The sequence below is a fragment of the Euprymna scolopes genome, chromosome 24 (assembly GCF_053919585.1).
Source record: "Euprymna scolopes isolate OS-2025 chromosome 24, ASM5391958v1, whole genome shotgun sequence".
Lineage (NCBI taxonomy): Eukaryota > Metazoa > Mollusca > Cephalopoda > Sepiida > Sepiolidae > Euprymna > Euprymna scolopes.
This window is the reverse complement of record NC_136505.1, coordinates 55,202,491-55,227,283: the sequence shown is the minus strand read 5'-3', so window position 1 is coordinate 55,227,283 and position 24,793 is coordinate 55,202,491. Positions and strand designations below refer to the sequence as shown.

The window sequence follows — 24,793 nt, the reverse complement described above, 5'->3', positions numbered from 1 at the left end:
AGGGGGGACCATAGACTGAAGCTCAGTCAAAAACTTTCCATGAAAATAATGATACATCAGAGACAAACTTGCAACATCTCTTCTGTGAGATAGAGGTTGCAGGGAAGAGAAAAGGACATCTCCTACGAGGCTACAAAGTCTATTTTGAACTCTATCAAGGCAGGACAAGTCCTTTCTAGCAGCTCTTGCCCAGATGTGGCAACAGTATTCCATCCTTGGACGTACCTGGCTCTTATATAGATAAAGAATTGTATCAGCAGTGAGATATCTATCGATAGAAAGATCCCACCATTTTTTCAGCAATCTCTTGCTAGTTTTTAATAGTAGTCTCATGAATAACACTTAGCTAAAGGAAATTCTACCTTATGACCTTGAATTTCTATTTAAAAACTAAAAGCAAAAACATTAACTGCATGGCACACAGAATAAGATTAAATAAAAGGTTTGGTTCAAAGTTGATGTCCTTTTCTCTTCGCTGCAACCTCTATCTCACAGAAGAGATGTTGCGAGTTTGTCTCTGCTTTATCGTTATTTTCATGGAAAGTGTTCAACTGAGCTTCAATCTATGGTCCCCCTCGCCAAACTTTCACAAGAAACACTAGACTAGCTGAAAACACTATCAATAATTTTCCACACTCTTTATCCATGCCTAAACCTAAACATAGATTCCATGATCAAAGTTTTTTCTTAGAACTGCACGCCTGTGGAATTGTTTTCCGTTTTCCTGCTTTCCAGCTGTCTATAATATGGTTGTCCTCAAGTCCAATGTGAACAAGTTTCTGATGAGCCGTTCCACTTAAGTTAACAAATTTACCGAACTTCCATTACTATCGATTACTATATTGTCCTTTTGACTACTCTACACTCTTTAACCCTTATCCTTGAGTGGCCTATCGGCCTTGATAAGTGGTGACGCCTATGTAAAAAAAAAAAAAAAGTTCCAGATAGGCTACTGACGTTTATAATATGGCATGTCTAGAAAGTGGGCAAAATATTATGATGAGGATAATCTATCTCATAATTTTTGTAAATATAAAATATTCTAGTTTTATTTTTTCCCCTCTTTTTTTTTTTCTAGCAGATGAAGTTATTTCTCTTGAACAAGAGTTACCTACCTTGAGCGAATCTTTTAAATTAAAAACAAAAATATCCACCTCCTTTTTCCACATATTTATTTATCACTAAAACAAGTAAACACAAACTAAACGTTACGCACCCCCCTCTCACCTTAACACTATCCTCTATTTTACCATTAACCACATTTTTGGGACTTTCTTCCACCACTTCTAACTTTACGGATATATGCTTTGCTTTTATTTTATACTACTGGCGCTATAATTAGGCTGTCTGGAGATACTGGCTTCCTTAACCTAATATGCCTCAAACATTGATTTTATTGTCTTTTTTTTTCTTTTTCCTTTCCCAAACTCAATAATGTTCTGCAAAATCAAAAACCAAAACAATTTTTTCTTTACAAAACAACCAAATCTAAATATAATGAATAAATATTTGAATAAAGAACTTGAAACATAAAAACTTTTCCACTGATTTTATTGTCATTTTTCCTTTCTCTTTGCAAAACTCCACTAAGTTCTGCAAAATCAAACAAAAACCTTAATTTGTTTCTCTACAAAACAATCAAACATGAATAAATAAATGAAGATATAAAGAACTTGAAGTATAAAAACTTTTCTTTATAAAATGACTATAAAATTAAATAACCCAAAACGGGTTGATATGATGTAAAAAAAGAAAATAAATAAATAAAAAATAACAACTAAACCTATATATTCCATGGGGTTGCTACATCTGGGCAGGAGCTGCTAGAAGCAACTTATCCTACCTTCAAAATAGACTTCGTAGCTTAGTGGGGGATGTCATTTTCTCTTCCCTGCAACCTCTTTCCCACAGAAGAGACGTTGCAAACATGTCTCTGCTTTATCGTTATTTTCATGGCAACTGCTCATCTGAGCTTCAATCTATGGTTCCCCCCTTGCCAAACTTTCACGAAAAACACTCGTCTAGTCAAAACCACTATCAATAATTTCCCACACTCTTTATCTGTGCCTAAACCTAAATCGCTGGAAAAATGTTGGGATCTTTCTATCGATCCAGTAGATATCTCACTGCTGATACAATTTTCTATCAATATAAGAGCCAGGTACGTCCAAGGATGCTGCTAGAAAGGACTTGTCCTGCCTTGATAGAGTTCAAAATAGACTTTGTAGCCTCGTAGAAGATGTCCTTTTCTCTTCCCTGCAACCTCTATCTCACAGAAGAGATGTTGCAAGTTTGTCTCTGATGTATCATTATTTTCATGGAAAGTGTTCGACTGAGCTTCAGTCTATGGTCCCCCCTCGCCAAAGTTTCACAAGAAACACTCGTCTAGCTGAAAACACTATCAATAATTCCCTCCCCCACTCTTTATCTGTGCCTAAACCTAAACGTAGATTCCATGAACAAAGCTTCTTTCTTAGAACTGCACGCCTGTAGAACTGTATTCCGTTTGCTTGCTTTCCAGCTGACTACAATCTGATTGTCTTCAAGTCTAATGCAAACAAGTTCTTGATGAACCGTCCCCCTAAGTAATCCAATTTACAAAATTTCCACTTATGTTTACTATGCTATAATCACATTGACTAATGTATACCCATTAACCCTTATCCTCAAGTGGCCTCCGGGCCTTGATAAGTGGTGATTCCTGTTTAAAAAAAAAAAAAAATGGTTACAAAACAGTTGAAGTATACTAAAACTTGAATGAAAGTATGTATACTGAACTTTGTGGTGAAACATCTTGCCTGTAATAATAAATTTGATTTAATGTTGATACATAAAATTTATTTTTTATTCTTGTTTTTGCAAAATCAATTCTCTTTTGCTTTATTGTTGAGTTTTTGGTGATGTGCATATTTTCATAGTAGATAAAGATGGCATTCAAAGAAATAATGCAGCCATGGGTTAAGGAATGGTTTAGTCAACAGAATGCACAATCTTCACAATATCTTAATGCCTGTTTACACCACCACAATGTTTCTTAGTGAGAATGACTTTTAATGGTTCTTTAGACTATAAATGGACATTTAATGATATTTGTTTCATGGCAATTCTGCATGAACCATTTCCATCTTTTTTTCTTTTTATTGCCTTCAACATTTAGTGTTAAAGATAGGTTTACTAAAGAAAATGTAATTTTTCATTTATATCAAATATTACTTTCCTTCCAGTGTTTGTGTATAGATACCATTATTTCAGCCCCCCTCCCCCCCCAAAAAAAAACAAACAAGCAATTTCACTCCTCTACATAAGTAGATTGCCTCTCTAGTTATGAAATACTCATGTTAGAATGTCACTTATAAATTTAATAATAATAGAACACTACAATTAACGTTTATAGCTAAGTAAAATATTTAATAAAAATATTTATATGGAGTTCAGAGGTGAAAACATGATTTTTGTAAGTCTTTAACTTTCCTGTCACGTGAGTTTATATAATAATCTATTATTTTATACGACACCAAAACAATCTTCCCAACTCGGTATTTGACAAAACAGTTTTACTTCGTAAACATTGGATATTTTTAAATGTATTTGAAGCATTTTAATCATACATTCCATTTTAATTATATATTTTCTGAAAAATTAACAGAACTTTCAGTATAAAACTTGTGGATAATGTCGAACATAAATGGTTAGTCTGTTATATTAAAGGCAATTGTCTGCGTGTGTGTGTCAAGATAAAAACAATTACAAAAATAAAACGCTACACAACATACCCACAAAGCTGATATATTCTTTTTCATTGTTGTTTTGAATGAAATGTAAGTAGATACATTTTTAATATCATTCTTTTGAGCATCAACAGGAACAAAATCAGTCAGGGGTGGATCGACATTTAGAAGAATATTATGTAGTAATTTGTCAACAGTTTTCTGATTGCTAAAGTAGTAGCAGTTAAAGGTGAGAGAGAGGGAAAGGAGGCAGAAAAGGTAAAGAGGTAGATAGAGAGAGGAGATGGTGAGAGTTAGAGATGAATATTAAAAGAATGATGTTGAACACACACTTTTTAATTCTTTTATTTTCTTATCCATGCTCCGCCCTCTGGGAAATGATGCTAGTCCTATATAAATGAGTAATTTTTATTCTGTATTTTATTTAATCAAACTTGTGTGAATAAACAGGATGCTATCTTTCTTATATATTAGTTTTAAAATCTTATGCTTCTGTTGTGTTATGTATTGAAAGTTGTTGATGAATTTTTTATCTTTCTATTGTGCTATGCAGGTCGTACACAAGATGGGATGTGTGAATTGGAACTGGTCAAAGACAAAAGAGACCTCAACCTTTGTTCCGTTCTTGCCTTGTTATTCGCACACAAAAGATGCAAAACAATCGGTAAGTTTCACTTGTATGGAACTGAGTTATTAGAAAAGTTGTTTTCGAATTTTTGTCATCTTATTTTTTTTTTTATCTCTCTTCCTTCCTCCATCACCTTCATCTTTATTAAGCATCTTCATGACTTATGAGATTCATTGTTACAAATTATCAAACGTGGTCGCTACCTTTTCTTGCTTCATCTTCTTGAAATAAGGAGGCGAAATTGTTCATTTTTAATTAAAGTCATGCCATGCAGGCATTGTTTCTGTTCAATTTGTTTCATTTAAGTCAAACACGCACATACAAGCTGACAAACAACATTACTAACTTCCTTTCATATATATTTATATATACAATTTTAATGATCTATCACATAATCTGATTCATAGGAATTTTATTTCAGAGTTATATATATACATATATATGTATAGCGCAACGGTTATAAGCTCCGACTGTCATAGGGGCGGTCGGGTTTCGATCCTGGCTTGAGGTAGTTGCTTGTCTAGCCGCACTGATGAGCTGTGAAACAGCAAAACAGTACTGTATGTGGATGACTATAATGCTCCCTTATCTTGGGTTGAGCATTTGGGAAGTGATATACAAATTACCATTAGCATATGAAGCGATGCTCTTTGTGTAAACAAATTGAGCTTAGGTATTTGGACAATGTCAAAACATTGTTAATTCACTACCCGCATAGAAGCAGCCGTATAGTGCAACGGTTAGTAGCTCCGACTGTCATAGGGGCAGTCGAGTTTTTCAATCCTGGCTTGAGGTAGTTGCTTGTCTAGCCGCACTGATGAACTGTGAAACAGCGAAACAGTACTGTACGTGGATGACTATATATATATATATATATATATATATATGTCTAAAGAGGTTTGGAGTATTTTAAAAAAAACATACTAAAATAAAATAATTAAAAATAAATCTATTACAATAAATTTGTAATCCTGCCTGTTTATTTTATTCAGAATTTAAATAATATGTACAAAAGGTAAACTCATTCACAAATTAAATGCACTTGTATTCAGCATAATTTCTATATATACTATTTATTCAAAAGAAATGTACATTCAATGAGTAACCTCATTTGTATATTAGATTAAAAAAAAATCTATTTTAATAATTAACTTGATGCTATTGTTTGTGGTAATCAAATCGTTTTAATTGTATTTAGAAATATTAAAGTTGATTCATTTGATTTATTTTTAATTTAATTTATATTCAATTATAAATAGCTGACAACAGTTGTGTTTAAAACAGGAAATAAGCATATTCATTTAAGCTATGAGAGTTATTTCCTATTTAACGTAACATAACATGCGGCCGCAGCTGAGATTGAACTCACTACATGAGTTTGTGGTGTAATTAAAATCTTGTTCGTAGCTGAATACTTGATGCTTTGCCAGGGCTACTCAGGGTATTTTTTATCGTGACGCCATCACTAGATGGGTTGCCTACCATGGTTTGAGAGAAGGATATACCTTGCCAGTTTCCCAACCTGATATTTTACCTTGTGGTACATACAGTGCCTTGCCTTCCAAAATGGTCACCCGTCTGGTACTGGCCAGGCTCAATGTTGCTTAACTTTGCTGATCTGGCAAGAACCGGTGTGTCAACTTGATTGTGCTATATTTCCCATTTAAGCTTTAAGAGTTACTTTGCATTTGATTTTCATAGACCAAGCTGATTGTGTTTTAGGCTTCCCTAATTCTAACATGTGGCCACTTTTTGTAACAAGTTAGGATATTTGGTGTATTTTTTAAATATTATGTCATAAAATTCCCCACCCAGCAATATGTTTTGACCAGGTAACGCTAGTAAATAATAATAATAAAAAAAAGCAATTTAAATTCCTGGAAAAAACAACTAAATTAAACATATTGCAGACTTAGCACTTGCATTAGCTGACTTTCTGCTAGAAAATCCACAAGTACACAAAGGAATTCCACTATATATATCGATGGTAAAAAAGAACCTTTAACTTAGATTGTCAAATAGAAAATGGGAATCATCAGCTGCTTACCATGTAGCTGTTTAAGAGATTTAAAAATAGAACAACTGATAAATACATGATCCTTAGTGGAAAATACCACTTCTCCAATAGCAAATTGTAGACAGAACCCAGTTACTATTTATATTGATATATAAATGAAAAAAGTATACAGTAATACATACACACACACACACACACACACACACACACACACACACACACACACACACACACACACACACACTTTTAATGAGGTTTTCTTGATAGGAAATTAGCTAAACTCCCAAGTTCTTATTTCCAGTTAAAACTGAAACATGTCTGCAAATGGGTAGTCTAAATCTTTGTAAATATCAGAATTTATACAAACTTTCCCTTATTTTGTTTAGTTTCCAAATTTCATGAGCAATGGTTTTTACAAAGGGAGAAGAATTGTTGTTTTCTGTGTTGGAATCTATCCATCTAACGCTTATTGTTGGATAATTTGTTTACATTGAAGTAGTATTTTTATTTAGTTATTTTTTTAGACCCTTACATCAAGTGCCTTCATGACTTGTCTGGAGCAATAACCATATATATATATATATATATATATATATAATTTAATATGCAGCAAAGTTTGCAAGTCAACTTCTGGTTTCAGAAGACATAGGAATATTCTTCAACCTCCAGAGGAAGTCAACTCAGTGGAAATTGCTCAATTTGTATGTCACATCTGCTTCAAGATGTGCAAATCTGTGGTGGGAGTGCAGAGTCATCTGAGATGGCATGGACGACGAGATTGGGAGAACTCAATGTGACAGCAATCGTCTGGAAAGATGCAGCAATCATCATATATATATATAACAAATGGGAAAATGATTTAATGAAAAATCATTTATTTAGGTACTAAGAACTCAACATCAATAGCCAATCAATGTACGATCGTATCTGAGAATATATTTCATTAATTTAATAAATGTTTCAAATTTAGTTCAAAATTACTTTTTATAAAGTATCTTTAAAATTCAAGATATTTTCCAAAGGTTTCTTTAGTGATTTAAAAAAATTTTTTTCTCTTTCTTCAGTTCACATATCTTTTCCAAAAAAAAAAAAAAAATGCTGGTTATATCTTTAGATAGGCAAATCTAAAAATCAGTTCTTTAGACTATGAATTGACTTTTCAAGATATTTGTACATTCACTTCACATGAATTGTTTTAACCGTTTCCTTTTTCTTAAATTGCCCCACGAACTTAGGGTTACTATTAGAATACAAATAAATACAGCGCTTTTGTGTGTGTGTTTTTTTTTTAATTCATTATAACATTCAAAGTTAAGGGGAGGCTATCATATCAGGTATTGCCACCTTCTTTTGGAGAGGGAATGGGTTTCTTATTTGTCATCTGCAGTGCGCTTATCTGTGAGGTGATGTCTATGAAACTGATTGGCACATTTTTTGGCGAAATTTACTTTTATCGATCCCTTGCACTATTAGTTAAGTTTGAATGCTTCTGATACTCACTATGCATGCACCACTTCTGCCCTTTTTGTGTTAGGATATAATAAAACATTGTGTGTTATTTAGAATTCATGACAATTTTTAAGGTAACGGGAGGCCGTCCTCCGTTTCAAGGAAGAATGGGTTTATTGCTTGTTGTCTGATGCATTTTGAAAGGACCGATCAGGATATTTTCTGGGAGAAATTGACTTTTAAAGGTCCTATAGACTATAAATGGACTTTTAATGGTTTGTTATGCCAACTGTTTTTACCCTTTTTTAATTTGTTTTCCTCATATTTAAGGGTAATTATAGAATTACTGCAGAGTGTATTTTTTTTTCATTCATATTAAATATTACCTTCTATCCAATGTTAGTAGACAAAGTTACTTATTTCTCCCCATAAAAAGTTCTCTTCCCTATATAGGTAATACAGGGTTCAAACAGACTTGAAAAGTCCTTAAATTTTGATTTTTGCCTTGAAAAGTCCTTGAATTTTGATTTTTTGCCTTGAAAAGTCCTTGAATTTTGATTTTTGCCTTGAAAAGTCCTTGAATTTTGATTTTTGCCTTGAAAAGTCCTTGAATTTTGATTTTTGCCTTGAAAAGTCCTTGAATTTTGATTTTTGCCTTGAAAAGTCTTTGAATTTTGATTTTTGCCTTGAAAAGTCCTTGAATTTTGATTTTTGCCTTGAAAAGTCCTTAAATTTGGACTTTGCCTTCAAAAGTCCTTAAATTTGGACTTTGCCTTGAAAAGTCCTTAAATTTGGACTTTGCCTTGAAAAGTTCTTAAATTTAGACTTTGCCTTGAAAAGTACTTAAATTTGGACTTTGCCTTGAAAAGTCCTTAAATTTGGACTTTGCCTTGAAAAGTCCTTAAATTTTGATTTTTGCCTCGAAAAGTCCTTAAATTTGGACTTTGCCTTGAAAAGTTCTTAAATTTGGACTTTGCCTTGAGAAGTTCTTAAATTTGGACTTTGCCTTGAAAAGTTCTTAAATTTGGACTTTGCCTTGAAAAGTTCTTAAATTTGGACTTTGCCTCGAAAAGTCCTTAAATTTGGACTTTGCCTTGAAAAGTTCTTAAATTTTAACTTTTATTTCTTGAAAAATCCTTGAACACCTTGAAAATTAAAAGTAAAAATGTGTTGAAAAAATAAAATCGAAATAAATACTATGAAATTTTAAAATATTTTTTAAATATTGAAAATAAAATCAAAATACATTGTTCTGAAATTGCATAGTAGTATTGTGGATTCAATGTTATATAATATATCCCGGGTTACACCGGCATGTTGGAAATTGGAGTTGCTGGCAGGTTGGTTAGTGCAAAAAACAGTTCCAGAGGTTACAGTTGACGTATGTCAAACAGGTAGCTAAGGTCAGCGATGACAACCAAGGGTGATGAGTTTGTGTGAAAGAAAAATGATTCATGAAGAAGAAAGAAAGAAGAGACATCTTTTTGGTTCGCATGAAAGGCAGTCGGTTTTCTGAGTTTGGGCAAAGCAGATGGTTGAATTAGACGTGGAGATGTGTCAAAAAAAAAAAAAGACGCAAGAAAGTCTAAATGGTCAACAATACGATGATTCCACCTCGTTCATTCATTAGACGAAATAAAGAAACCGTGCTAGAATTCAGTGTTGGGTTTCTTTGTAAGATGTTCTTTCAGCATCAACCAGAATGGCTAGAAAGTATCCCAAGAAAGGAGCAGAAAAAGAAAAGGTATGGTGACTTTATTGAAATACATATACACACACTATAAGGGACATGACCACATGTGTAAGCATTCATAGCCGATCACGACGCACACATGCATAGACACTAAATAAGAAACTCACGTACAAATACAGACAAGTAATAAGAATCATCATCACCACAGAACCCCCCCCCCAACAACGTAACAACAACAGTTCTGTTCCTTTATTACATAACTAAAACTACCTAGGGTAGTTTTGTGATAAAGGGACATAACCGGCCTAGTTTTCAATTATCAAAAAAAAATTTTCTCACTTTATCTTTTTGTTGGAGGAGCAGGGCCATCTATTTTTGCTTTCATTTATAATTTATTTGGGGGTGGCACAAGGGGGGGGAGTAGTAACTTTTGTAAAACCTTTCTTTGTGTGAATGGGACCCGCCAATTGTGAACTCCCCCCCCCAAAAAAAAAAAAAAAAAAAAAAATTTTGATAACAGAAAATGAGCCCGGCTGGGCTAAAAAAAAACAAAAAAAAAATTTTTGATAACAGAAAATGAGCCTGGCTGGGCTAAAAAAAAAACAAAAAAAAATTTTTGATAACAGAAAATGAGCCTGGCTGGGCTAAAAAAAAAACAAAAATGGATGAGGATGCAGCCAACTTGGTTGGAAATTTAAAAGGCATAAAGAGAGTTAATATTTGATATGAAATCAAGAGCAATTAAAAATGCTGAACAAAATGATACAGGTAAATTGTAAAGTAACTTTTATTGGCTATGGTAATATTTATTGTATATTTGATTCTTTATCACTTTTTCAAATCGTTGTGGATTGTAAAACAAACCTCAAATTTTGTTTTGAAAACTTGAATTTTGTCTGGAGAAGACCGTGAAAAACTTTGAAAAGCCTTGAAAATGGATATTAAAAGTTTGCAGGAACCCTGTAGTAAGTATGTTACTGAAAGGATGCTTTTGCGTAATTATGAAATTAATAAATAAATTAAATAATTAATTTAAATTAATGTAAATGTTATTTATAAATTCAGTACTTACAGAACTACATTTAATATTTATAACTAAGCAAGAAATTGAGTAAAATATTTCTATGTAGTTTCTTGGGTCCTTTGATTTTCCCGGAAATGTCCATGCAAGAGTCTTGCTAGTTTTGTATAAATGACAGCAAACTTTTTGAGGATTTAAATTCATGTGAAACATATGCGGAATTGCATTCTGGGATTGACTTTGTTATAAAAAAATTCCTAACAAGAGTTAAACTTTTATTTTTATCAGACCGGACTCACAGGCTGACATTTATAAGAATATTTTTTGTCTCGTACTTCAAAAATGATAACATTTATGTCTTTGAAATGTTAAGTTCTTGCTCTCCGTCACACTTAAGAATCTTGCAGATATACAAACATGTTCTTATTTCTATAGTAGTAGACTATTGGTCAGCAGATCAGAGGTTCTTAACATTTTTGAACTTTTCTTTTAATGGCTCGAATTTAATTGAGATATATCAGGTTGATAAGAAAGTTCTTGCAGTTTTTAACTTTTAAATTCAGATAAACGTATCTTCACTCAAACGAAAATTTACTGATCAAAGTAAGCACCTTCAGAATCAACACACTTTTGCCAATGCGATACAAGTATATTTATGCCAGTAATGTAAAAACTTTGTGTTCTGATGGCAATTAAGTCACTGAAGGCGTTTTTGATATCGCTTAAGTTTTTGAAGCATTTCACATGCAAAAAAGTTGTCAAGATGCTTAAAAAAGTGGTAGTCGGTAGGTGAAAGAACAGGAGAGTATAGCGGATGAGGCATTTTTGTAGCCCAATTCGTTCAACTTCTGCAGGGTCGGTTTAGCAACATACAGTTGGGCATTGTCATGGAAGAGAATTGGGCCTTTTCTGTTGACTAATGCTGGGTGTTGTCGAAATTTCTGATGCTTTCATCCATTTGTTGACTACTTTTCTACCGTCATGGTTTTGCCTGCATTCCAAAAACTGTAATAGATGAGATCGGTTGCAAACCACCAAACAGTCAGTATTATCTTCTTTTCGTGCAGCTCTGGCTTCGGGGAGTGTTGTGGAGCTTCGTAGGCATCTAACCACTAAGCTGAGCATTGCCGGTTGTTGTAAAGAACCCATTTTTGATTGCAAGTCACAAGCCGGTCAAAATACTGATCGCTTTGGTTGCGTAAAAGAAGGGAAGATGACACTTCATAATGGCGTTTCTTTTGGTTGTCGTTCAATTCCTGAGGCACCTATTTATCAAGTTATTTTGTCTTTCCAATCTCTGTCAAGTGGTTAGAAATCATTGTATATGTTACGTCTAGTTCAGAAGCAAGTTTTGGAACAGTTGTGCATAGATTGGCTTCGACTAAGGCTCTTAATTGATTGTTGTCAACATCCAATGGTCAACCACTATGTTCATCATCTTCAAGACTTTCGTCGCCATCACAAAACTTCTTAAACCACTATTGTGCTGTGCATACAGTAGTGGTTCCTGGTCTAAACGCTTTGTTGACATCATGAGCTAGCCTAGTTTGAATTGAAATAAAAAAATTATGTGAATTTGCTTTTTTTCCATCTTGTATTCAACATTCTGAAAAGAAGACATAATTGTTTTAAAGCGATTGTAATTTAAATGATTAGATAGAGCAAAAAACGCTCTTTAAAATAATATATAAAGTAAAGTTATTATAATGAAAACTTATTTGAAAATACATCATTTGAAATCAAAATTAAAAATTTTGCAAGAACTTTTTCAACATAACTTTTATTGATGAAATGTTGATACAGAAAAGTCATTTCACACCCACTCCCTGCCAATCCCAAAATCTAGAAGGATTTGTTTTTATTGACCAAGGATAGTACAGATTAAATGTAATATCAATACAGATACTACACTTTACTTATTGTTATATGTATATTTTTAATTAAAAGAAAAGTTTACAAACTGAAAAAGAAAAGAATATGCAACCTTTATTTTTAAATTAAAAAAATTTATCTTCTTTATAAATCTTCGGTTTACTAAACAAAACATTTGTAAATTGTTAAAAGTTGTTTTCATAGTTAAACTGGAATTAAAAGAAACTGGTGTTAAGTCAAATCTGTTCAGTTTAGTATTTGCTTATTTAGGGTGCCTCTGTTCTAACTGACCCAAAAAAGTTTCTTAAGAATCATTCCTAAAATAATTTTTATATAAAAAAAAATTATCATCATAATTTCATATTTTGATTGCGGAAATTCCCTTCTGGACTAAAATACCGAAGGTTTGCAACAACATATGCCACATACAAATATATTATGTCTAGATTATTAGCCACTATCTTCTGTCACTTTAGAACCCCATTTTAGACACATTACTCATTGTAATAAAATCCTACATTACATCCTAGGAGCAACATCATCACAATCGCAACATCTTTTGACGAGGTAGTTCCTATTTTTCCCTCATAATCTAAAGTCCTCTTACCGCTCCTACTCGTCACTGGGATTATATACACACCTTTTAACTATTTTTCCCTGGCACCCCTCATAACTGGTTCATACACTCATATACATACCATTATCTTTCCAGTTACCGATTACAAAATAATTTCTCCCTTCCAAATTTCTGGCTTTTCTCAATGGCTGAGAACTGACAGATCCATTATTCGACATTTTAGATACATTTAGGTGTTATAATAAAATCCTACATTTCATCCTGGGAACAACATCATCACAATCACAACATCTTTAGATGAAGTAGTTCCTATTTTTTCCTCTAAATCTAAAGTCCTCACATCACCCTTAATCATCACCAGGAAGAAATATCCACATTATAACTATATTGTCCTGGCATCCTTTGTAACTGGATCATACACTACTAGACATACAATTATCTTCCCATTTCCAAAATCGAAAGTATTAATTTCTCCCTTCTAAAATTCTGGCTATTCTCATTAGCTGAGAGCTGAAAAATGGGTTCTTCTGGATTACACACCTTATTACAAAAACGAATACATCTGACCTTTAAAAAATATGGTGGCTCTCTCTACACGAAGCAATTGTTTTATAAATTAAACCGAAAACAAAAATATTAATCACTCAGTTAGAAATTTACGTATCACCATACAACTACCCCCCCCTCTGCAAACAAACACTCCCTGAAACAAAAAACATAACATTTACGGATAGCATTGTTTTTTATTTTATTTTTTATTTCGAATCTCATTAACGAAACAACAAGGATGCTATTTTTGGGTTTTTGTTTTACTTTGTTTTTTGTTTTTTTCTTATTTATATCTTTTCTATACCTATGCATGCATTAACATCATTCAGATATCCCCCCAAAAGAAAACAAGCTCACAAAACCCTAAAACATAACATTAATATTTATGTGTACCATTGTTTAGTTTGCGTTTTAGGCATTAACCGCTTAGAGTTAAGTTGACGCCCCAATATTTTATGCAGTTTGATTATAGACTAATTATAGACACAATTTTCTTTAAAATGACAGCTTTTTTTTATTCAAAGTAGTTGCCGTTCTTAACATGGGGATGTTGCGGGTGACCATTTTGAAAGCCGTTCTTAACATGAGGAGGTTGGGAGTTGGGCAATAACAACAACCGTACTTCATTTTTTATTTTTTTTATGTTTGATTATAGACTAATTTTTTTTTTTTAAGATAAATTTTTACCTTAGATCCACTTATACACGTTTCTTTAAAATAACAACTTTTATAGGATCATTTACATTTGGCGAATACAAATAGTTTTTGTGATATAAAGCCCTGTATTATGCACTTTAAATCACTGGCTGCTACATTAGCTTACACGGGCGAAGAACAAATCTAATTATATCCGACTGACAAAGCCACCCCCAAATTTCTTTGTTGGTTGATAATATGTGCGCATGGGGATTCTGACAGCGATTATCAAGGTTAAATTTGTAAATATTTTGACAACTACCCCCACTCACAAAATGGGGTGTCTATTCCGAAATGGGGATGTTGCAGGTACCCATTCCAAAAGTCATTCTTAACATGAGAAGGTTGGGGGTGTCTATTCCAAAAACCGTTTTTAACATGAGGAGGTTGGGGGCTGGGCAGCAACAACAACCATACTTTAATTTGTCTACAAGGGGGGATGCTTCTACTGGGCAACGCTGGTAAACGAGTTCTGCTAGTATATATACATATGGCATAATCACGTTGACACCCTGGTTCTCATCAGATCATCAAAGTTAAGCAATGTTTAGCCTGGCTAGTACCAGATGGATGACCATTTGGGAATTCTAGGGAGCTGTATGTGCTCTCCACTTATCTCGGCATTGTTTCCAGTTGTCCTGAACCTCCACTTGCCACTGGTATTTAACAACATAGACTCAGAAGAAGTAAGGTTGGAGATTGCACAACTTTTGGCACAAAAATTCCATGTGCAGGCACCTTTAATGTGGCTATCCATAGTCTGTCAAGACTAAAGGAAGCTACCATATATATATATATATATATATATATATATATATATATATATATATAGATATATAGCCAGTAGAGTTTAGTTTCCTAGAAGTACATCCAATGAAACAACATGTGTCTACCAAAATAGTGCTCAATGAGTGAACAGAGCAGGTATATTAATTTTATTTATACAAACATTAATGACTACATATGTGCATACATGTTTCTGTAATCACCCACGTTGGGGGATTACATCTTCAGGCCAAGACTTTTGACGGTAATTCTTGGCCTGAAGACATAATCCCCCAACGTGGGTGATTACAGAAACATGTATGCACATATGTAGTCATTAATGTTTGTATAAATAAAATTAATATATATATATATATATATATATATATATATATGTACACTCCTGAGTAAAAATTTGGAAATTTTTAAAAAGAAACCTTTTTTTTTTTTTTTTGAAGGATAGATTTTAAACTCTTCCCACTTAAAGTTACCAATACTACAACCTAAAATGTTATGGTAAAAAAAAAGCTACATTCCAAACATTTAATTCAGAAATTAATTAGATTTCCATAAGCAAGTTTTGTCACAGCAGGTGATCGCAGCTAAAATAAATCGCAGTAAAACTATGATTTGCAACTTTCTAAAGAACAGTGAGAATTATCGAAAAGCAAAATTCACTAGTAGGCCCCTCCAAAATTTCTTCTACATTGAGTAGGAGAATGAGGCAGGTTGTTGTGAAAGATAGGGGACTTTCTTCTAGTTTAATTAAGGCAATCACAGATGCTGATTGCAGTTCAATAACCATAATAGGACACTTATGACAAAAAGGCATGGTAAATTTTTTTTTTTTTTTTTTTTTTTACACAGTGATCACCACTTATCAAGGCCCGGAAGCCACTCAGGGATAAGGGTTATTGCAAGTACATTACGTTAGTGTGGAGATTTGATGAAGTGTTTAAATAAAAAGCCTAAACAAATTCTTTGCCTGCTTCCACGTCATAAGGTGGACCGCTTATGGTTTGGTCATGAATACCAAACATGCGACATTGAGAAATGGAAGAAAGTCCTGTCAATCTACATGGTTCCGATATTAGCATAACAAAAACATACCTCCTGAAATCTTCTCCACATGTTATATTGGTGGAGAGTTCTTAATATAGTCCATGGGCCAGCGGAGGTCGACTGTGACACCCCCCCCAACCTATCATGGGTGGTATCGTTGGAACTATATATATATATATGCTTTTGTATCAATTGCTATATTTTTAAAGTGCTCAATATCTGTGATAGAGCTTATGTCAATCAAATAGTAAAAAGGTCATTGTGACTAGTAGTTTCTCTCTTTGTGTTCTTCAAACCACGTGATTATCTCCCTTGTGTGTACTCTTTTATTTATTTATTTTGGATATGTCTGTTGGCTTCTGGCTTTAGACCGTTTATTCATATTTTATTTGGTAAGCTAACTTTCCAATTGGATTGTTTAAATTCAAGTGAATAATTTGTACTCTACTTCATGGTGGCATCCTATGTTTAAATTACTAAAAACCTAGAAATAAGCCCTTACTGTTAATATTTTTTGTCCTAATTCGATGGCCTTTCTATGTGTGACTATGAAGAATTATCACCAAACAAAAGAAAAGTAATTCCCTAATGTTTTATCATATTGACTTTTCACTGCTTTTGTTTTTCTGTTTATCTCATACTTCAAACAATATCAGATCTAACGCCTTTGAAATGATGAAGTGTTAACAATTTCCTCCTCATTTTAAAGAACCAAACAGATAAATGTATCTTATTTGAATGGCAGTAGGGTATTGTTCAATTGGTCAGAGGTTCGTGTTAAGTAGATATTTTTTTGTTTGGAAGTTTCTTTTAATGACTCCTATAACTGGAATATAAATTATTGATGATATATATATATATATATATATATATATATATATATATATATATATATATATATAACTCTATAGACTGTCTGACCGCCCTTGCTTGTGTCTTGTCTATCAAAAACGTTTTTGTTATGAAAACCAGCTTGTATTTAATAAAATTCACACCCCTTTTCCATAGTCCCAGTCCAACCAATCCAGAAACTATGTTTTGTTATGTTTTGATTTCGGTTTCAATTTGTTATATCGTGGGGATGCATTAGGATCAATATAACATAAAATATCTTACCGATGAAAGAATAGAATAATTATGAACAAATAAGAAAATCACTCGCTGTTACATAATGACAGATGTTTATTATGGAGACACACACACATGTAACGACAATTCAAACATAATACATGAAAGATTAGACGTCCAAGTCTGATAACAGGAATGAAATGGGAATGATGCTATTTCTCCATTTTGAAAGTTACTCCACTATCTACTTCCGGTCATTGGTCTCACAAGAAGTTAAGATTTAGGACTACGGACAAAGGGGAGGCAACTTTGCCCAAAGAGGTAAAGAGTTACTCCCCTTTGCATTATACTTTTGTATCGTCCTAACACAATTCTAGCTGATGGCACTCAAATCATATGTTATATTTTATTTTTGAAATCATAACTATATATTGGGTACAATATAATGAAATAACTGACTCTATAATAATAAATATGAAATCTGCGTAAATTAAAATATATTTAATATCATATTTAAGTGTATTTTATGACTGAGCAATATCAGTCACCCCTTCTAGTATATATATAAAAAAAATTTCTAGTATATATATAAAATTGATGAAAGTCATTGGAAGAAAAATTAAATTGCTGTATATAAAATCTGTAGAAATCTTTTTGTTTGATGTTTTTGAAAACACTTTTGAGTACATTCTCCCAGTCATCAGCAGGTGGTTTATTTATGTCTGCTGAGTTTAAACTGTGTGGTAATTTTCATTTTTTTTTTTAATATGGGTAACGAATGTCGTATGCGAGAGGAACATCATCACATGTTAGAGACGTGGTTAAATAAAATGTACAGTATTGTAAAAGGTTAATTATGAAATTTACGAAACACTTAAATCTAAAATCCTATGTACAACAATTTAACAGAAACGCAAGAAAGATCATACGAAAAGTAAAATTTAATAAAAAAGAATTAAATAAAGACACTGTGATATAATAACGTCTGTTTGAAGAAAAACATGTTGCATTAACACACACACACACACATAAATTCAAGAATTGAACATTTTAACATACTTAAAAAAAATAAATGTTAAGATGGACAACATCTTGAAATTTGGAATATAGACTTTGTTATTTAATTTGTATATGCTCATAAATTGGAGGATTGGTATAAATAAAATGTGAAATATAATTGAATAAGCATATTTTCTCATAAATATATATATATATATGCACACACACACACATACACACGCAGGCTGTATTTACTTGACATTGCTTGTGTGGAGACCTTATTAGAAAAAGTAATTCAAAATATAGTTCTCTTTACATTTTTTAAATATTCGTTTTCCCTTATTTTATTTTTTATTTCAATGAATATTTGATTAATTTTAGATAAAAAAAAATTTATTGTGTATTTATAAAAGTTATATAACAGACACATAATCTTTATATTATTTGGGTCATTAGGACTACAGCTCTCATCTTGGGTGTCCTTGCACAACAACTCATGGTTTAGTAGATAAAGTACTTGGTAAAATTAAGTTGCAAGTTATACTCTTCTGGAGATTGAAGGTTCAGTCCTCAGTGCAGGCGGCATTAAAAATACAATTTCGAATTGCTTAGCTGATGGAATAACAGCATGCTAACCCATGGATTAAATTAAGGGTTCTGTTTTGAATTTCATGTAGATTCCCCAGTATGACAGATTTCCAAGTTTGACAAGATACACCTGGAGAAGTTCAAAGGTTACATCAACTGAATCATTGTGAAAATAACACTCAAAATGAGAACAGTAGTTTGAACAACCCAAATAATATTAATAATTTTCATCTTAAAAATTAGAAAAAAAAACATGCAATTTTGTTTGATAGCTTGATTAATAAAAAATAAATCTTGTAAAATAAAAAAATAAAAAAATTTTAGATTAAAATTTCAAAGATCTTTTTTTACTCTATTGTTAGGAAGGTATTTTAGGGATACATCAATCCATCCAAGAGGAAAATAAATAGTTCAATCCATTTCAAATACAAATTCTGTGTATGTGTGTTTTAAAATATTTTGTGAGAGTGGAATAATTCTTAAAAGTAATTTTTTAAAAAGTAAAACTAAGCTAAAAGATTCAAATTAAACCAACTTTAACTTTCTTTTGAAAATTTTGAAAACCGTATTGTGATAAGTCAACAAAAATATAAAAACTATTTAAAGCTTATGAGAAACAAACATGTTTAAAGAGAGGGTTATTTTGAAGTTGTGTACGTTTTTAGTATCCGAAATCTTTTAAAAAGCCCAACTTTCTCTATGATTATTTGATTTTTAATTAATTAGATTCCAATTTAATTGTAGTAGCAATAATTAATGAAGATTTAATTTAATATCAATTCGCTTATATTGCTTGTATTTCTCAGACTATTGTTCTCATCTTCGGTATTATTTGTGTAACATTTCAGTTTTATTTTGCCTTCAACCATCCTCAGGCATGCTGGTTGTTGTTTGGAAAAGAAAGAAAAGTTACTGGCTCCATAAATATTTTTGTATTCTTGGAGTTAGTCTCTGTTTTATGGTTGTGGTTTTGTATGTGTGAAAAAATAGTTAACAAAGGAGAGGCAACTCTAATAAAGATCGATAGAGATTATCTCCCTTGCATCACTACTTTTAGGGAAGCTGGTTTTTACCTCACATTAAAAACGGCCTTGTGCCTAATTTGCTCAGTGGGGGAGCAAATAAACACCATCTCCCTTTCATCACTGAAATTTTAAGGGTGTATAATTTTTGTTTTTCCTACAATGCTATTAATTTTTAAGCTTGATATGCTTAGTAATTTTTCTTTCTTGAGCATAAGTGTTTTCTCTTTGAGTCACCTGACACTCCATCTTGCATCCCTGTCAATTAGTTTGACCTCGTTCCACAAATGGAAGTGTGTTCCTTTTTCTTTCCATTTGTGATCAACTAGTTCCGACTTTTCAACCTCCTCTCGTGTCATGGCTTTATGGTTTTCTTCAAGCCTTACCTTTAGGAGGCGACCGATCTCACCTTTATATAGTTTTCTGCATTTGTATTAAATTTCATATGTGCAGTTTTTTTTTTGTTTTTTTTTTGTGAGACTTGGTCGAGGTTTGACTCGTACTAGGTGTTTTTTGAGTCAAGTCATTCCTGAATATTGTTCTGATGTCATATGGACTACATATTTAAAAAATTTTTGGACAGGCCCTTTATATATTGTGTCCACACTGTGGCAAATTTTTGGGTATTGTCCTTTAGTGTTTGCTCTAGGTTTTCTGGACATGATGTAACATTCTCTAAGTAGTCATTTCAGTGGAGGTTTATTCTTAGTTTGTCCAACTCCTTCTGGTATGTGTTGTCGTTGCTGGATATGACCATAAACTATATCCGATGGTGAGGGCCCCAGCTTGTGGGCTTTGGGGAGTGTGGAGCCACCCTTTAATTGCCATTGCTCCCAGGTCCACTCTGACCCGGAGTGGTAGCACCTGTTAGGGTCCCAACTATGGGTTAAATAGAATACGACTTAAAAAACAAATATATTATATTAAAAAATCGTTCTTCAAAATCACCAGATTCGGCATTGAATGACCTGAAAAGGGTTGATATGCCGTAAAACAAAACAACCAACCAACCAACCTTCTGGTATGTGTTGTCGTTGCTATATATTGTTCTAGTATGATGTTGTAAACACCGGACGATTCCTTTTTTTTATGTTATATGGATGGTGGGAGTTTAAATTCAGGTATTGTCCCATGAAGGTTGGTTTTCGATATATGGAAGATACAAAATTCTGATCCGTGTGGGTTATTAATAGATCCAGGAATGCTAGTTTGTTGTGTTCCATTTCCATAGTAAACTGGATAGATGGATAAATCGTTGTAGAATCATGGATTCCTTAAAATACAGGGAGGTTGGCTGGCCAAAGAAAATTTGAAAGCAACTGATTTGACTAAACTGCACAGTGGAATCTGCAGACAGTTAACCTAGTGAACTGCAAGAAGTGGAGATTAAGCTTGCATAATATCAGAAAACGTTTGACTCATGAACAAGGGAAAGTAATGTTGATTGAATAGAAGAAAAATGTAGCCTGGCTTAGACAATCTATGTTATGAGACATTTTTTGTAGAAACTCTAATTGATGCCCCAATTTATTGGAGAGAGACATATGTTTTCAGTGTCGTCCGTACGTCCGGACAATTGCCAGATAAACATCCATTAGTTATTCCTAAAATTTTGCCACAAATTGTATTTCATTAAATAAATGTGCACAGTAAAAATTTTTTTTGTTGCAGAAATGCGTCCCCAGGGGCTCAAAAAAGGTAAAAAATGACATGTTTTGCCCCATAACTTTTGATCCATCCATTAGATTTTTCTGAAACTTGGCCAAAATGTGGAGCCCATGGTTCTTCATATAAATTCAGTATGGGTGACCCTGGGAACAATTCTGGTTCGTTTCTCTGAGGACTTTCAGTGCTAAAAACGCCCCTTTTTGTGGCTTTGTTTTCATATTTCTCAACAAAAACTTGATATGTCTGACTATATAGTGTTTTTTCATGATGGTCAACTCAAATATACATGTGTTAAGGCCTGGAACTGCACTATTATTTATTTACATTGGGATTCGGTGTTCCCAGGAGCTCAAAAGAGGTCAAAAATACTCCAAAATGGCCAAAAATAACACTTTTTGTGCCATAGCATTTGATCCATCCATTAGATTTTCCTGAAACTTGGCGAAAATGTGAAGGCAACGTTGGCCCTTCATATTTCTCACATTCATCATTTCTTCACTATTTTTTGTGGCATCATCTCACATGAAGCACCAGAGGGGGACCATGCATGTAGAGCTTGTTTTAATTGAAGAATATAAAACCAGTGTCTTACAAATATTTTCCTTTTTTGTTCTGTATACGTTTACAAATTGTCCAAACAAAACAATGCTTGAAGATCAAAATGACTTCAGTGCATCCCGGACAATTCCGGTTAGGTACAATCAGCTTATCTATTTTCATATTCATATTCATACATCAACACCATCTTAACACACATATCGTTTTCTTATGCATCTGTGCTTCCATTTCATTATCAGGTTAATGGATTAACTATCATGCCACACTCAATGTTCATTCAAAATCATGGATGTCTTAAATTGCAAGAAGTTTCACTGATTAAGGAAAACTTGGAAGTAATTGATTAGACAAAACTGCACAGTGGAATCTGGAGACAATTGATCCAATGAACTGTGAGAATATTCTGTAATATTAAAAAACGTCTGACCCATGAACAAGGGAAAATGATATTAAATGAATAAAAGAACTTATTTAGGCCCAGACAATTGATGTTATGAAATATTTTTTTTTACAAACTTTAATTTTAATTGAAGAATATGAAAAACAGTGTCTTTCTTAATGTTGTGTTTGGAGAAATTGTGATGTCAGGGTCATTGGGTATTCTAATAACGCAATTTATTCATGGCAGAAACATTAAATTATTTACAGACGATATTGAATGTCTGGTGATGTCCGCTATATTGCTTTTCTCTCTCCCAAACTCTCTAGTCTTTTTCAAGGATCTTTAAAGGGGTGATAACTTCTAATTTCTTTATTTAGAATTATTTCTCCTTTTATCGCTATAACACTTACAAATATTTTTTAATTTTTTTCTGTATACGATTACAAATTGTCCAAACAAAACAATGCTTAAAGATTAAGACGACTTTACTGCAGTCCAGACAGTGCCGGGTAGGTACAGCCAGCTTATATATTTTCATATTCATATTCACACATCAACACCATCTTAACATACATATTGTTTTTGCATACATATGTGCTTCCATTTTATTATCAGATTAATGGAGTAACTATGATGCCAGATTTAATGTTCATTCAAAACCACATACACATGCACACACACACCATCTTAAGCATCAGTTTTCTTTTTCTCTTTTATACGGCCATGCTTCCAAATCATTATCAGATTAAAGATTTTCCTTGTCAGTTTGTTTTAAGTTCACATCAAGTGAATTGTCTTTGTCTAATCTATTTTTTTTAATTCATAATAAGCCATTGCTTCACCCTTCCATTATCACGATTACTTTCTCTATCACCCCTCCTCCTACACCTAATTTTATGCAGTTTTAGTTTTTCTCTAATGTGCATTTGCTTTTTTGCAATTACTGTCTTCTTGTGATTATTTTATTCTTCTGGTCCTCGTCTTTTTTTTTTTTTTTTTAGCTTTATTGAAACCTGTGTTCTATGTATTTCTGCACGATTGTACATGGCTTTGTTTTGTTTTTAAATCTTTTTTTCTTCTGTCGTTTGTATGACTGCTCAAGTTCCAGTGTCTTTGCATTGACAGTGTGAAGTTCAACCAAAGGCGTTGCATCTCATTAATAACCAGATAACAATAAGATTTGATCTTTGCCATCCATATTCTTTTCTATTCCATGCATATTTCCCATGCCAAAGTTGTGAAAGTTTGGTTAATATTTACAATTGAGAAGGAAATTCGGAGAGTGGCCTTTTCTGATTTAGAAATATCTCAAATCTAAATTTCTTCAAAATAAAAACTTAGGTGTTAGAGATGGATATAATGAGCCATAAACCTTCTTGGAGTGCACAAGTACTGCTAACCTCTTTAAACTACAATGAAAATGAGGTGTTTATGAATTATTCTATGACCATTAGTAAGTACAGCTTTTCAAAATGTTTGGCGATTTTCATCTCCAAAAGAAAATTTGATTTTCGTAAGTGAAAAAGTTGTATCCTTTGTGTTCGTTGGTAGCAGTTCATCTCAAATGCTGCTGTTCATTCTTGCTCCAACATATTCTCTTTGCGACAAGCTCTCCTCTTGAGGCATCTTCGCTGATTTGGTCACATTTTTTGTCATCATCCAGATAATTTCATCCATAAAGTCATTGATCCAGCCCCTCTTCAGAGTTGAAAAAAAAAATGATGCAGAGATCGCTGAAAACCTGACTGAAAATAGTAAAACATGATACTGAGCTAATCCTGGGCCCTTGCCTCTTTGGGGTTCGCTGTTGCAACTAAAGTTGGCTAACACCTATACAGGGTGGAATGATAAAATTGTCGCCCTAGAAAAGATGATATGATTCCATTTCCGTTTCATGAAAACCGGTTTTCTTTTTTTTGTTGCAGACCATCTACTAGTTGGTCAGTTGTGTACAAATCCCAAGAGTAATAGGAGCCTTCTATCATGTCTGAAAGTGACACAATGTCCAATGAGTGATATCAGAGATGCGCTGCTATACAACTCATGCTTTCTATCGATCCAAGTTATGACAACAGGATAATTGCCAGCACCCTCAAAATGCACCACTTGATTGCAACGAATAATAGGAACATATTCAGGATCATAAAAATAAAGTTTTAAGCCATGGTTATGGTCTTTGCTGTGGTTTCAAATGAGGGCCACATCATGTCACCTCATATTTTTGAAAGTGTACCTGAATGTGCTGTGATTCCCTCGTGCAATCTGGTAGCTACTGGCAGATCCTGGGTGTGGCAGAAGGACTTGGCGTCGGCCCACAAGTCCAAAGAGACCCAGGCTTAGCTTCAGAAGTAGTGCTACGACCTTGTACTGTTCTCTCACTAGCCCTCCCCCTATTCCCTCGATCTGAACTCGCTGGACTACTATTTTTTTTGGGTCATACATCAAAAACAT

General features: G+C 33.1%; 1 protein-coding gene across 1 annotated transcript in view; it reads left to right on the top strand.

The window, feature by feature from the left end:
* The window catches only part of LOC145246709 (tetratricopeptide repeat protein 21B-like), a 1,013,541-nt gene that overhangs the window by 137,092 nt on the left and 851,656 nt on the right, over window positions 1–24,793 (top strand). Inside the window, exon 3 of the mRNA XM_080108443.1 lies at window positions 4,282–4,392. Within this exon, the coding sequence (XP_079964569.1) occupies window positions 4,282–4,392 (111 nt within the window). The remainder of the gene's footprint in view (window positions 1–4,281; window positions 4,393–24,793) is intronic.